Below are 15,381 nucleotides of genomic sequence, written 5' to 3'. Positions count from 1 at the left end.
CATAACTCTCCTATCAAGAGCATGGAATAGCCCGATGAAGGGCTCGCTTAGTCTGAAACTGGCTCCACTCTCTATCCATCATAGCAACGAGCATCTCCCTATCTCTCTGTCATATCTTCCTCTCCTAAGCTAATGCCTAAGCTATCTCTTCCTACATATATGCCTCTCTAGAAGTAAATAGGGCCTCAAACTCTGCCACTCTGGCCTCTGCGGTCTCTACACGTGCTCTCCACTCAACCTTGGCGGCCACCTAAGCGCGAACAGTGTCTCCCAGCACTCTACCCCTACTCATGGGGACATCTCCAACGATAGGCCCTGCAGAAGACTTTGTAAACCAAGTGGAATAGTCTCTGTTTGTGTCCATATAAGCACCAAAGGTGCCCACCACATATTCTGGGTCATCCAAAACTATGCCCTCGAATGACAAACTATGAGGAGGCGGATCCCTAGGTACTCTATAGACTGGCATAACTTGATGAAAGGTCCTCTACGCTAGAAAGAACTCCCAACTCGTCAGGGCCCAAAACCAATGTTGGATCCTCGACTGGCCCATAACTATAGTGAGCTCATGTCTCCTTAGTAACATACCATCATATGGACGAACTACGATCTCGTCCCGGGTGACACAGTCCAGAGGAAAATCCTATATAATGAGGCCACAAGGCTAGGATGTACTCATATGCCCACCATGTCAATATCTACCAAAATCCCTCCAAACTCTTAAAGTTTCATTAGGAGGCCCGCCTCAAGAAGGAAATGAAGAAGTCGTAGGTCACTGACCCCTAGTCATATGTCTTGATGCCGGAGACAACCCCCATAGCCCACAACAACTGAGAAGTCAACATCGATCAATTGTTGCCCAAGAAGCAACTACCGAGGAACCACAAGAAGCACCGACAAAGATAAGCGTCGGTGGGGGATTCGCCCTAGGGAATACTACACTGCAGCCACTCGGTGCAGGTCTGTGGGGACATAGTGGGCCTAAATTACCCCTTCGTCTCAGTAGTCAATGGGAGAGGGATGCCCAAGTGATCACTGGCCATCTCAAAGGTTATCTCATCCATTGAAATCTGATGGCCACCGAACCTGATACCCAAAATGGCTGTCCAGTTAATAGGGAGGATAGCATACTGCTCACAACTCAGATGGAAGGTGCCTATCTTGGCGTGAAACCGTCACACCAAATCCTCAGCAATCCCATGCCTCATGGTGAATGGGGGAATCCGCAGGAAGTCCTCAAATCCCTGCTTTCTCAAAAACGTGGCATATCGCGGATGGGTCCTAGAATCAAAAAATGTCTAAAAAAAGGTGGACTAGGCATCCTAACCACGGAGCTTCTCGCTCCCCTGCATTTGAAATCAGAAGCTACTCGTTAGCACATGCATATGATTCGAATCCAAATGACCAAGAAGGGAATGCAACTGTTCATGTTAAATAATCTACAAGCGCACAGAATCGTAACAAGTAGTATAGTGTTTTTTTAGAAAACGAATGTTGAACCCACAGGGATTAACTATGTTATTGAATACCGAAATTCACTAAATTAATTACTATTTGGAAAATCAAAAATAAAAGGAACGTTCTACTATCTAAATTAAGTTAAACTATTTAATAAAAATAAATTTAGGAATAAAAAGAATTAACAAAGCATAAAACTTTAGCAGTGTAAAAATATGATAAAAATGGATCTAGAGGAGTTGATTTCACCTAACAAATCCCAAACAATTTATTCTTCCTAATTATTAAATTCTAATAATTTCTCATTGATGATTAAAAATTCCTTAAGTATTCAATATCTTCTCTTGAATAATATCAAAAATATCTTCAAATAATAATTCCATATTTCTATGTGAATTTAATTAATTGGAGACTCATTACATACTTTGAATTTTTTGAAAAATCACACTAATCGCGGTAAAGCATCTCTACTTTCGCTCAACTAATGGTGTTTAATTCTAGAACTAAAATAGCAAATTACCTCTCGGTCTCATTGTAATTCTATTGATCAAACAATAATTCATAAAAAAATAGTAAGCATTAAGAATAAGAATTAAACACTCAATCATGGAAATATTAAAAATAAAATAACTTAGAAAATAAATTGTGTGTTCATTGCTAGACTACATCACTGCTCTAGAAAATAAAATTTAGTTCATAATAAAATTGAAAAGAAAACAAATAAAACTTATGTCTTTCATCTGAATTGGTTGATCAAAATGAAGCTCTCGCCTTTGTCCCCAGATCCTCCTCCTCAGAAAGACTCCAAAAAAAATATTCTTCAATGCGGCCCCCCTTGAATTTACCCTAAAGAGCCTTTAAATAGGTTAAGGAATCCTATTACAAGTTGAATTCTTGTTTGGAGAAAATCCCAGATTTTTGGGCTTCACTTAACTGACGATTTTGGCCCATTTAACATCAGAATTAGGGCTCTTGGCAAACTACAAAGTTGTAGCCCTTTAAGTTAACTTTCCAGCCCAACTTGAATCATCTCAATTGGACATCTGAGCCAAACTTTATGCTAAAAATACTAACTGATGTGGAGGCTGGAATCCTAATCCGAATTGGACTTAAATTTAATTGGGTCTTCAAGTCAACCGATTTACATCTACAAGATGTGAATTAATCTGAAATCTTCTCAATCCTTCAAAGCACAAATGAATAGATAAATATTAATAAAAAAATCAAATCAAATCAAAAGAAAAAAACGGAAAACTAACAATTTTAATAAATAAAAGGATAATAAAAATCATGTAAAAATTACACTTATCAAATTCCCCCAAACTTAAACTTTGCTAGTCCTCGAGCAAAAAAAACAACTAGAACAAGCTTTGCTTCATAAATTTTAAATAAAACTTATAATTCAAAGGAATCATTCCAAATTAATCAAGTCCAAAAGTTAATTCAAAACTCAACTCCATCGCATTATCATTTTCACTTCATCATTAGCTTCCCGAATAGTTTTATACAAACAAATAAATAAGTACAGATCTCTAAAAACTCCATAAGCTTGCTTTTTAAATCACTCTCCACTAATATGAAACAAAATATTATCCAGGATCAATAGATCTTTATTAGGCTTGTCATGTATGGCTATGGTGAGGGCTATAAAGAAAAGATAAGGTTTAAGCAAATAGAGCACTCTCACTTCTAAAATATAAATTTTTCTCAGTCCTTTGAATATCTCAAAATACCTCTCTTCATCAATTTTTTTTTTTCTTACTTCAAGTCGTCACTTATCTTTTGACGTGAATGCAGGCATTTGTGATGGATGCACCCAGTTACTCAACAAGTCACAAACTTGAAGTGCTTTTGCATACTCATATTTCAAGTTACGGTTTGACGTAAGAGTAAACATTGGTAATGAATACCCCTAGTTACTAAGCAACTCAAAACATTGGAGTAAATGGAACTTTGTACAATTTTCTTCTTCTTCTTCTTTTTCCTTTTTTTTTTTTTTTCCAAACACTCATATATCTTCTCTTTTCTTCAACCCAGTGTAAGAATAGGTCAATTGGGTAACTAGGGATAAAGATAATAAAGAGGTAAGCTTGAAAGGCTCAATTGATTCAAAGAATGCCTAAATCACTTCCCAAGTAACATTCTGTATAAGATTTCTCCATGAGAGTAATTCAACAAGTTCTAGAATAAGTAGAGATCGTCCAAATTTACAAAATTCACATAAAATTTCTCTAGGTATGCACAATGATTAATGATCATATCAAATTAAACAAGATCAAGTAAAGAATTAACGACTGGACTTAAGCAATGAGAATGATTCCTAAAAATTATAAGAAAATTCAACCATAATCTTATCATAGGCATTTTTTTTTTGAAATATTAAAAATAAAATAAATTCCCTTCCCCCAAACTTAAATTTCACATTGTCCTCAATGGGAAAAAGGAAGAAAAAGTAATTAAAAGAATGAGAAAGGAGAAGAGATGCTCCCCTGATTTTTAATTGAATATTTTTCCTTGAGGTGCAACCATGTACCCATTGAAGATTTCTTTGGTCTCTTTATTCCTACAAAATGAAAGAAAAAGAAAAAAAAGAAAAAAAAGAAAAAAAAAAAAAAAAATAAGATAAAGAAAAAATAAAAACATAAACATAAAAATAAAAAACTTGGGTTGCCTCCCAAAAGCGCTTTATTTAACGTCTGTAGCTAGACGTTATCCTCCATTAAAATCCTATGTGTGCAAATTGAAGGACTAATTCCTTTGATGTCAGAGATGGTCCAACCCAAAGCCATTTTGTGTTCCCGCAAGATTCTCAGCAACTTTTCCTCCTCTACATCACTCAAAGAACTGTTAATAATAACTGGAAAAGTAGAGTCTTGGCCTAAGAAAGCGTACCTTAAATTTGATGGAAGCGGTTTGAGCTCAAGTTTAGGAGGTTCCTCTGGTGGAGATGTTGGCTGACATGATTTTAGGTCTTCCACTTTTGGTTGCATTGAAGGAGGAAAGAGTGGTGTAGCCTCCAAATATCTTTCACACTCTTTAACCTCTTCATTATTGAATTTAACAAGTGTAGAGCGAGTAAGACATACCTCAAGTGGTAACTTTTGAAAATCAATTGCACAAGTCTCATCGGCCATGATCATGTCTCGGTCACTTATTTGAAAACAAGAATGTGTCTCGGAAGGAAATTCCATAGACTTGAATACATTAAAAGTGACCTCATCCTCTCCGACCCTCAAAACAAGTTTTCCTTGCTGGACATCAATTAAGGTTCTCCCAGTCGCAAGGAAAGGTCGACCCAATATCAAAGGAATCTCCTCGTCCTCATCCATATCAAGGACAATGAAGTCAGCCGGGAAGATGAACTTGTCAACTTTTACTAATACGTTCTCAATGACTCCTCTTGGATATTTAATGGATCTATCCGCCAATTGTAAAGAGATAGTAGTCGGCTTTACTTCTCCAAGACCTAATTTCCTGAAAACAGAGAGAGGCATTAGATTAATACTTGCCCCTAAATCACATAAAGCTCTATCAAAATAAGATTGTCCTATAGTGCAAGGGATAGTGAAACTCCCTGGATCTTTCAGTTTAGGTGGCAGCTTCTTTTGTAAGATTGCACTACTCTCCTCTGTCAGCATTACTGTTTCATGCTCCTCCAGTTTCCGCTTCTTTGATATAATATCCTTCAAAAATTTAGCATATTTAGGCATTTGTTCCAAAGCTTCAATGAGAGGAATATTAATATGCAATTGCTTAAATATACTTAGAAATTTAGAAAACTGATCATCCACATTGTTTTTTCTTAATCTTTGCGGAAAAGGAATTGGTGGATCATAAATTGAAGGAGAATAAGTCTCAAAAGTAACTTCCCTGGATTTTTTGTATTTTGAAGCTCTTTCATTCTCCTTAGTTTTCTCAGCTTGCTCCATTTCTTTCATCTCTGACTCGACTTCCTTCATCTTTGACTCCTCATTATCCACAGGTTTATCTTGTTTGGCATTTGTTACTTTTGGCTCCTCATATGTTCGCCCACTTCTCAATGATATTGCCTTTACATGTTCTTTCGGATTGGTGACAGTGTTGCTTGGCAAAGTTCCTGCAGTCCTCTCTGTGAGCATGCTTGAGAGCTGACCGATTTGCACCTCAAGATTGTGGATTGAAGCTGAGTGGTTTTGGATCACCACATCTGTCTTCTGCATGTACTGCATGAACATGTCCTCAAGTGTCGGCTTCTTCTCTTGCTGTGGAAATTGCTGAGGTGGTTTAGCTTGCCCTTGGTTATTGCTCCATGAGAAGTTGGGGTGATTCCTCCATCCAGGATTGTACGTGTTCGAGTATGGATTATTTTGACGTTGAAAATTTGACACGTAATTTGTCTGTCCATAACTCGATTGGGCAAAAGGATTTCCCACTTGGCAGTCGACACTTGAATGATTTCCTGCACAATGATCACAAACAACATTAGTTTGAATAGCATTAACATTCATTTTACCTAGTTGTTGAGACAAAGTTGCCATTTGTGCCGCCAATGAAGTAATAGAATCAAGTTCTAAAACTCCAGCTGTCTTTCTTGGCATTGCTCTTTCTGTAGGCCATTGATAGTTGTTGGATGCCAATTCTTCCAAAAGTTCATAGGCTGCCTCATGAGTTTTACTCATTAACGCTCCACCAGCTGCTGCATCAACCATAGACCTGTTTGTAGCTCCTAGACCATTGTAGAATGTTTGCACTTGAAGCCATGCTGGAAGGTCATGATGAGGACACCTTTGCAATAAATCTTTGTACCTCTCCCATGCTTCATATAATGATTCACCCTCAAATTGGATGAACGTGGTGATATCATTCCTTAGCTTTGCTGTCTTTGCGGGAGGGAAATATTTTGCTAAGAATTTTTGTGCCAACTCCTCCCATGTAGTAATCATGCCATATGGCAAAGAATTCAACCAAACTTTTGCTTTATCCCTAAGTGAGAAGGGAAAAAGCCTTAGTCGAATCGCATCATTTGTCACTCCGTTATGTCTAAAAGTATCACAAACTTCCAAGAAATTTGCAATATGGACATTAGGATCCTCTTGTGATAGCCCCCCGAACTGGACAGTCTGCTGTATCATCTAAATGATGGCCGGCTTGATCTCAAAATTATTGTCTTGTATGGCTGGCCTCCTTATGCTTGATGTAGCTCCATTGACCAAGGGCATAGCATAATCTCTTAATGCCTTTTCCTCTTGATCTGCCATATTAGATAGAGATGTGTTGGCCTTTTTCTTCTTTTCTTTCTTGAGCTAACGTAAGGTTCTTTCAATTTCAGGTTCAAAGAGTGTATGCTTTAATAGTTTAGATCGGGGCATGCACTTCTAATTCCTGAAAAGAAAGAAAACAAACTCAGATCCACTAATTAATTTTTTTTTTAATTTTTGAATAAGTGAAATAAAATCCAAAGTAGTAAATATCTAGCTAGTATCAATATCAATAACAAATAGTTAATCCCTGGCAACGGCGCCAAAAACTTGTTTGCGTAAAATAATCTATAAGCGCACAGAATCGTAACAAGTAGTATAGTGTTTTTTTAGAAAACGAATGTCGAACCCACAGGGATTAACTATGTTATTGAATACTGAAATTCACTAAATTAATTACTATTTGGAAAATCGAAAATAAAAGGAACGTTCTACTATTTGAATTAAGTTAAACTATTTAATAAAAATAAATCTACAAATAAAAAGAATTAACAGAGCATAAAACTCTAGCAGTGTAAAAATATGATAAGAATGAATCTAGAGCAGTTGATTTCACCTAACAAATCCCACACAATTTATTCTTCCTAATTATTAAATTCTAATAATTTCCCATTGATGATTAAAAATTCCTTAAGTATTCAATATCTTCTCTTGAATAATATCAAAAATATCTTCAAATAACAATTCCATATCTCTATGTGAATTTAATTAATTGGGGACTCATTACGTACTTTGAATTTTTTGAAAAATCACACTAATCACGGTAAAGCATCTCTACTTTCGCTCAACTAATGGTGTTTAATTCTAGAACTAAAATAACAAATCACCTCTCGGTCTCATTGTAATTCAATTGATCAAACAATAATTCATAAAAAAAATAGTAAGCATTAAGAATAAGAATTAAACACTCAATCATTGAAATATTAAAAATAAAATAACACAGAAAATAAATTGTGTGTTCATTGCTAGACTACATCACTGCTCTAGAAAATAAAATTTAGTTCATAATAAAATTGAAAAGAAAACAAATAAAACTTATGTCTTTCATCTGAATTGATTGATCAACATAAAGCTCTCACCTTTGTCCTCAGATCCTCCTCCTCAGAAAGACTCCCAAAAAAATATTCTTCAATGTGGCCCCCCTTGAATTTGCCCTAAAGAGCCTTTAAATAGGTCAAGGAATCCTATTACAAGTTGAATTCTTGTTTGGAGGAAATCCCAGATTTTTAGGCTTCATTTAACCGACAATTTTGGCCCATTTAACGTCAGAATTCGGGCTCTTGGTAAAATACAAGTTGTAGCCCTTTAAGTTTACTTTCTAGCTCAACTTGAATCATTTCGATTGGACATCTGAGCCGAAAGTTATGCCAAAAATACTAACTGATGTGTGGGCTGGAATCCTAATCCGAATTGGACTTAAATTTAATTGGGTCTTTAATCAACCGATTTACATCCACAAGATGTGGATTAATCTGAAATCTTCTCAATCGTTCAAAGCTCAAATGAATAGATAAATATAAATAAAAATCAAAGCAAATCAAAAAAAAAAAAAAGGAAAACTAACAAATTTAATAAATAAGAGGATAATAAAAATCATGTAAAAATTACACTTATCAGCAACATACCTTTCCCCTCTGCGCTGGTGCAGAAGAATGATCCTTAGCCCATGCTGAAGGTGAGTGTCCTGGATGTCTCTATCTATGGTTTGAGTAAGAGTGTCGACCCCGGCCTAGTGCGGTGGAAACCTTAGTCTTAAACTATGCCCCCAAGCGCCAAACTCTGGCAAGACCTCGGGCCCAGCAAAGACCTCATCTATGTCAAGAAGGATGTCATCATCTTGCTCTGCTCCTTCAGAGGCTCTCCTCCCTCTAACCAACCTGCATTGTGAAGTCGTCCTGTTAGAAACAGTGTGGGACTTAGATGAGGCACTGGTTGTCTCAACTGACCGCCATCTCCTAGACTTGGTCTCCATAGGTATGCCACTAGTAGACTGGGTCGTCACCCCCACAATCAAAATGGCTTTGCAAAACCCGAGCCACCTACTTGCCTGTTAGGTCACAATCTGAATGACCCCTTGTGATTAACCCTAATTAATTAATTAATTAGCCAAGTTATTAATTAATCAATTTAACATGCAAATACGTGGAAGCACAAACAAATCACCAAATACTAATTATGCAGCGGAAAAAATAAATGACACGGTATTTGTTTACAATGGAGAAAACCCTAACGCAAAAACCCCACCGGGTGATTTTCAGGTCACCACTCCCGAAACTCCACTATTATCAAATCAAGCGGTTACAAGAAAGGAATCCCAAGTACCTTACCAACCTACAGTTGAACCCTTACCCCAATACCCAATTGGACTTGATCTGTAGTGACAGTCTCCACCTTTGATGCACGGCTCCCAAGTACGTGACTAACCAATGCGCGGATCCAAGTACGCGACTTCAGAACACCAACTTGAGAAAGAATGGTTGGCTACAAAGTTCTTCAGTTCATCCACGTGATGAATAGCAAGAAGATGCTTGGTCACAAAATCCTACGGTGCAAATACACAGCAACTTCTTGATGGAAGATGAACTAGGTCAAGAACCTTGTCTGTTGAGCACAATTTGCATAAACAGAGATTGCTCAATGATAATACAACTTGTGTCTACCAAAACGGCTCTTAAAATAATCCTTTTATATGTTTAGGGTTAGAAGAAAAGAAAGCCCAAAAACATATTCACGGATCCCAAGAAAATCAGATTGGAATTTTGACTTTTTAATTCTCGACAGATAGCAGGTGTCGAGGTAGCTATCGAGAGGTGTCGAGCTTTAAAAATTATGCATTTCAACTTGCTTTCTCTTGGACAGACTTGATGACTTCAACACTTGAGCTTGAAACATTGTTTCTTGAAGTATTAAAAACACCTAGAACTACCCAATTACAAGCAGAGTGCGTTTTGTCAAAGGATTAGCCAATTTACATAACTAAGTGACATATGTTCTTAAACACATTAAAACATATATGTCCTAACATTGCCAACCGAGGCGGTCTCGTCATCAGAAGAACCGTCCCCCTGGGACGTTGCATACTTGGGGGCCTTCCCTCGATCTTTCTTGGAACTGGCCCTCCTAAACATGATCTATAAAACAACAAGAAATTCAGACATAAGTGGTAAGCCCATGAGTTAAATTGCAATGCAGATAAACTAACACTTTTTCCTAAACATGTTATGCAGGTCTATGTCAAACATATGATCTCACAAAAGGCAGATTATTGTTCCCATTTCATGGCGGGTGAACTAGTGGCAAGTGTCTCTAGGCTCATATCCTACGGTGGGTGAACCGACAACAAGCGTCCTTTGGCTCACATTTCATAGCAGGTGAACTAGCGACAAGCGTCTCTAGGCTGGTATCTTATAGTGGGTGAACTGACGACAAGTGTCCTCGGGCTCACATTTATTCAAGAAATTTTCCAAACTCCTAATCTATGGTGGGTGAACCAGTGACACGTGTCCCCGGGCCCACGTTAGTTCGAGAAAATCCGAATCACATTTTCGTTATCCTCGTCTACCAGGTAAGCCTCCTTACCCATATCCCGCATTTTATTTTCAAAATTTAAATTCCCGCATATGTCGCACCCACATATAAAAAATTAAAAAAAAAAAAAAAAAAAGACAAAAAATATATTTGTGCATTTTCCTAAGATAGCATGGCATAAATAGTGGCAAAAATTATGTGCTCATAAAAGTTCCAAAAATAAAAAAATAAATACTAGCGTGCATCTTTAGTAGTACTGCTACTAATTATTTGCAAAAAAAGTAAGAGAAGAAGAAAAAATGGACACTAGCCTCAAAGGCAGAAAAGATGAAGCAGCAAACTGAAGTGGCAGACTGAAGTTGAAAGGAAGGATCCGTTAAGCCCTGAGCATTCTAGGAATTTTTGTAGAGAGTGAGGAGTAGAGAGGGGGTGAGAAATGAGACAAAAATGGGGCCCAAAAGGCCTTTTATAGGGCTTGGGCTGCTCAGCGGCCCTTCTAAACCCGCCGAGCAATGTTAACTCGGTCAATGTTAACTGGTCAATGCTGACCCGATCAACCCAAAAAAAAAAAAAAAAATCTCTCTCCCTTCTCCTCTCCTAGAGCTCAGAGGCACGTCTGGAAAATATTCCAATAACAGCAGCAATAGGTCGAGCCAAGCAAGTAATGTCCAGTCTCAATCCATGAGCAGTCACCGAAAGCAAATTTAGGGCAACAAAATCTGAAATCACGTTCTTTATCTAACACCTCTCATTGCACTTGAGATATCAGATAAAGAAGGGGTAGCTATTGATTCTGTATTTTGTCCACTCTCGATTTGCATGCCAGGCCTTTGAAAATCCAAAAATATTATTTTCTCTCTATGGGATCATGAGAATATCTAGAATGATATAGCATAACCCATTCGGGCACCGAAGTACTTGAAGTGACTTTTTCTGCAAAAATGACCAAAATACCCCTGCTCACAAAAGGACATTTTTCACATTTTTACTTCAAACTTGAGCTTCTTAGAGATTTTTACCAACTTTGATTGAGTTTGACCAAGTTTGACCCAAAGTCGATCTTGGGTGGGTCCAAAAATCCTAATTTTGATTCGGCTACTAGAACGGGTTGAAACCAATGCCACTGCAAAGATTATCAAATTCTCGTTCCAACGACTATTCTTGGGTCAAACTCGGAGATAGAATGGTCGAGATATCACAAAAACTGGAATGACGCACTGATCGATGCACTGCAAACTTCCGAAAGCCATAACTTTTGATCTAACTGTTGGATTTTTGAGTTCCATACCTTTTTAGAAGCTGAAAATCAAGACCTATCAAAGGAGTCAAGATCAACCCGATCAGAGGAGGATTGAGGTCGGCAACCATTGAAAGGCCGCTGATGGCCTTATAATGGTCGCTGCCTCGATTTTCATGCCTGAGGCTATAAATGGCCCTAGGCATGCCCCAGACAAGGAGGACACACATTTTTCTAAAATTTTCCTTCTACCCAACTGCTCACTACATTTTTTTATCTCTCCCAAACACCCAAAAACACATTAAAGTCTCTTGATTCTTCCCCTTTCACCAAGAACACAAGGTACTGCTTTTGCACTCAATCTTCCTTTCCTTGGTTCTACACTTTGGGTTCGGGGTTTAGGGGCATGGATGTAGGTTTTTAGCTATCATACACACCCCTAACCTTCTAAATCTTTTTCCTAGCATGTTCTTGCTCTTTTTGCCAGGATAATATGCTTTGTTGCTTTCTTTGACATGTTTCTTGCTTTACCTTGTTTCTAGCATGTTCATAGCCTAGATCTGTGTTCTTTTATGCTTGCTCACATGCTTATATGTTTAGATCTACATGCTTAGGGTTTTTATGCTATGTTTTGTGCTTAGATCTATGTCCTTACATGCTTATATGTTTAGATCTACATTCTAAGGGTTTTATGCCATGTTTCCTATGCTTCATTTCTCTCTTTGCTTTGCATTGATGTTAGGGTTATGTGCTCATATTCTTGATACCATGTCTATGGTTATGCTTTGCTCGAATCTATGTGCTCATATGCTTTTTGCCATGTTTCATGCTTAGATCCGCATCTGTACATGCTTATATGCTTAGATTCATGTTCTTTCATGTTTATGTGCTAGCTTTCACATGTTCACACATGTGTTGCCATGCCTATGCCTAGATCTACATTTTTACATGCTTGCATGCTCAGATCTTGGTTTTCACATGCTTACATGTCCAAAATCTATGTTCTTACATGCTCGTGTGTTTAGATCTTTGCTTTACTTTCTCTATGCCATCTTCCATGTGCTTGTGTGTTCCATGCCATGTTTGTGTGCTTAGACCTAGGCTATGTTTGTCTTGCCATGTGCTATTGTAGCCCTTTTGTTGCTTTACCTTTCTTTCTTGCGTTTTGTCCATGTGGTTCGGACTCAATCTAGATGCTATGGTCTTTGTCATCATCCATATACCTTGGCCCATATCAAAGGGTTTGGATCACCCGTTTGCATGTCTATGCTTGCTTGCTTCTATGTTTTATCTTCCATACTTGCCTCTCTAGTCCTAGGCTTTGGTATGCTTAACGCCGTTAGTGGGTTGTGCTTGTGAGGTTACATTTGACGCCCTTGAGGCCTTATCTGGATGTAACCACTTGGGAGGCATATTCGTGATGCCAATTACTTCATGCATACCTCTCCCCTTTCCACACCATGTGATGATATGCTTACGATGCTTGTTTGTGCCACCTATTGGCTTTCTATGCATCTTTACATGCTTGCTTATATGTTTATGCATGAGTCTTGCTTGCTAATGTGTCGTCCATGCTTCAACACAATGAAGTCATGGACATTCAATCCAAAACTACATTTGTCCCTCGCGAACGCCCCTTTTTGTGTGTTTCCTTGCTTGTTTGCCCTTTTTACTTGTTGGTTAGCTTTCTTGCTTTTGTCACAAGCTGTACTTGCCATATCTATCTTGCTTTTTTGCTTTGCAACCTTGTGCTTTTATCTACGCTTTTTCCTTCCATTGCTTTTTGTCTACTGGTTTTCTTGTCTCTGCCTTTGCATGTACACATAAGGAGCGAGGACACATGGAGCCAGGGCATGATCTTCTAGGCACAAGCAAAAAGGGCAAGAACGCGAGCACGTGGTTGAGCCAAGTGACTACAGTCAGTAGGATTAGGAGTTTAGCCTTTTCCCTTTGGTTATGTACTCTTTAAACCACCTCTTTTCTCCTCCCTTTCTCCCTTAGATGGTTTGTATTAGGTATATCATGCTTTGTACTATTTGTCCTCATCTCTAGAGCATGGCAACTCCTGTTTATTTTCCTGCACCTATATTTTGGGCCATACTATAGGGATGTAGGCATGTTCTTTCCTACTCTGTGTGCTAGCATTGTGCATGATGCATGTATATATATATATACTTGCTTGCCCCTTTCTGGTGTGATTGTTGCGATCTGTGTCACTTAAGGATAGCAATGCCTAATTTTCACTGCAAAAGTAAGGCGACTTCTCGCCAGATTTTCATGATGGAAATCTGGCACTATGTTCGAATGCCTTAGGAAAGCATAAATTAGGACCACACCCTTTCAAAAGCCAAAACCTTAAACCACCATACATGCAAAGCCCCAAAAGCCAATGCCAAAATCAAGTTTTTACTGCCAATTACCAAAAATTAAGGTCTTATCAAAACAAAGGACTGTCCTTGGGACAGGCATTGTGGGGTGCCTAACACCTTCCCCACACGTAACCAAACTTCCGGATCTAAGAATCAAGAATTTTTGCCATCCATATTGTATTAGGAAAAATGACATTTTTTTTTAACTTAGAATTGGTAATAAAATCAACTAGAAACAGGTGACCAATCACACTTTAGAAAAACCCAATAATTGGTGGTGACTCCACTTTATCTTTGGTAATCACCTAAATTTTGGCCTAGATTCCCGCCATAAAACCAAAGGTAGACCTACCTTCCTCCACTGAGTGAGAGAGCACCCAAAACTCCACGCAAACCATACACATTCACATCGAGAGGGGCCTCCAACGGGCCCAGTGCGTGCGCGAGCTATCGCCACGGCGGGTGGTCGAACGAAGGCCCACAGCAGCGGCGGTTTTCTTTCCGCTGCCAAAGATCGAGGCAAGGCGTTGACAATATTGACAAAATTCCTTTGACAAAGTTGGTTGGCAACTTGTAAACCTATGAATTGGGTTTGACTAGGATAAGGAAATCAAGCAAGAGTAAGGGCATGGCTTTGAAGGTCAAAAGTAGTGATACTGATGAGTCTTCTAATGATGAAGATTCTAAAATGAAATCCTATATCATAAGGCAGTTCAAAAAGTTCATGAAGAATGCTAATGCAAAGGGATTTGATAAAAATCGTAAGCAGTCTAGTTCATTTCAGTTCAAGAACTAAGACAAAGGAAATAAGGATGCAAAGGAAGGCGGTCAGTACACTGTTACCTCCAGACCAAAATGCTTTGGATGTCAAGGTTTTGGACATATGAAACAAGAATTTCCAACTTATCTCAAGACTATTGCAAAAAGCAAGGCCCTTGCTGCTACCTTGAGTGACATCAAGCCTAAGGGTGATTCAGATGACAATGATGACGAGGGAACCTTGAATGCCTTCATTGTTACAGTTGATCCTACAGATGGGGTTTCAGAAACAATAGATGATGAAGAGGACTTGGTGGACTCTGAGTTTGAGAAAATGGATGATCAAGATGACATCCATATTGCCTATAAAAAATTGTACAAGGTTTCTAAGAAGCATGAGAAACTATAAAGGCTAGCCACCAAGAAGCTAAGTGATGTGGAACTTGATCAAGAAGAGCTTTCCACAAATTTTGACGAAGCTAATCAGACTATTGGAGCACTGTGGTTTGAGAACAATTTCTTGGCTGAAAAGACCAAGAAGCTTGAAGCGGAGCTATTTCAAGTTAGAGCTCAATTGGAGAGGACTTCCAGTGCAAAGCTTGGTGAGATGCTTAGCTTTTAGAAATCTGCTTCTAATAGAACCAATTTGGGATATGATTTATCTTCTCCTAATATTGCTTCTTCTAATACTACTGTGTTTGTCTCATCTACTAATAATATTAATTCTAAGAATAATGAATGTAAAACTGATATAGCTAGTGAGAATGTAGATAAGGGCAAATCAATTTTAGGA

At 38.2% G+C, this 15,381-nt stretch overlaps 2 protein-coding genes and 1 non-coding gene across 3 annotated transcripts; 1 reads left to right on the top strand and 2 right to left on the bottom strand.

Moving 5' to 3' along the window:
* Positions 1-3,462: 3,462 nt before the first annotated feature.
* LOC136061797 (uncharacterized) lies at positions 3,463-5,626 on the bottom strand. Its single transcript, XM_065760108.1, has 2 exons — positions 4,545-5,626; positions 3,463-4,472 (listed from the first exon to the last, which is right to left on the bottom strand). The coding sequence occupies exons 1-2, from the start codon at positions 5,574-5,576 to the stop codon at positions 4,161-4,163; spliced, it is 1,344 nt and encodes a 447-aa protein (XP_065616180.1). The 5' UTR covers positions 5,577-5,626; the 3' UTR covers positions 3,463-4,160.
* Positions 5,602-6,569, bottom strand: LOC112002073 (uncharacterized). Its single transcript, XM_065760097.1, has 3 exons — positions 5,951-6,569; positions 5,662-5,896; positions 5,602-5,620 (listed from the first exon to the last, which is right to left on the bottom strand). The coding sequence occupies exons 1-3, from the start codon at positions 6,567-6,569 to the stop codon at positions 5,602-5,604; spliced, it is 873 nt and encodes a 290-aa protein (XP_065616169.1).
* Positions 6,205-6,311, top strand: LOC112002091 (small nucleolar RNA R71). Its single transcript, XR_002881851.1, has one exon. It is a non-coding gene; the product is annotated as a small nucleolar RNA R71 (small nucleolar RNA).
* Positions 6,570-15,381: the final 8,812 nt, after the last annotated feature.

The sequence above is a fragment of the Quercus suber genome, unplaced genomic scaffold (assembly GCF_002906115.3).
Source record: "Quercus suber isolate HL8 unplaced genomic scaffold, Cork oak 2.0 scaffold_353, whole genome shotgun sequence".
Lineage (NCBI taxonomy): Eukaryota > Viridiplantae > Streptophyta > Magnoliopsida > Fagales > Fagaceae > Quercus > Quercus suber.
Note: the sequence above shows the minus strand (reverse complement) of the source record. Positions and strands in the feature narration are given on the sequence as shown.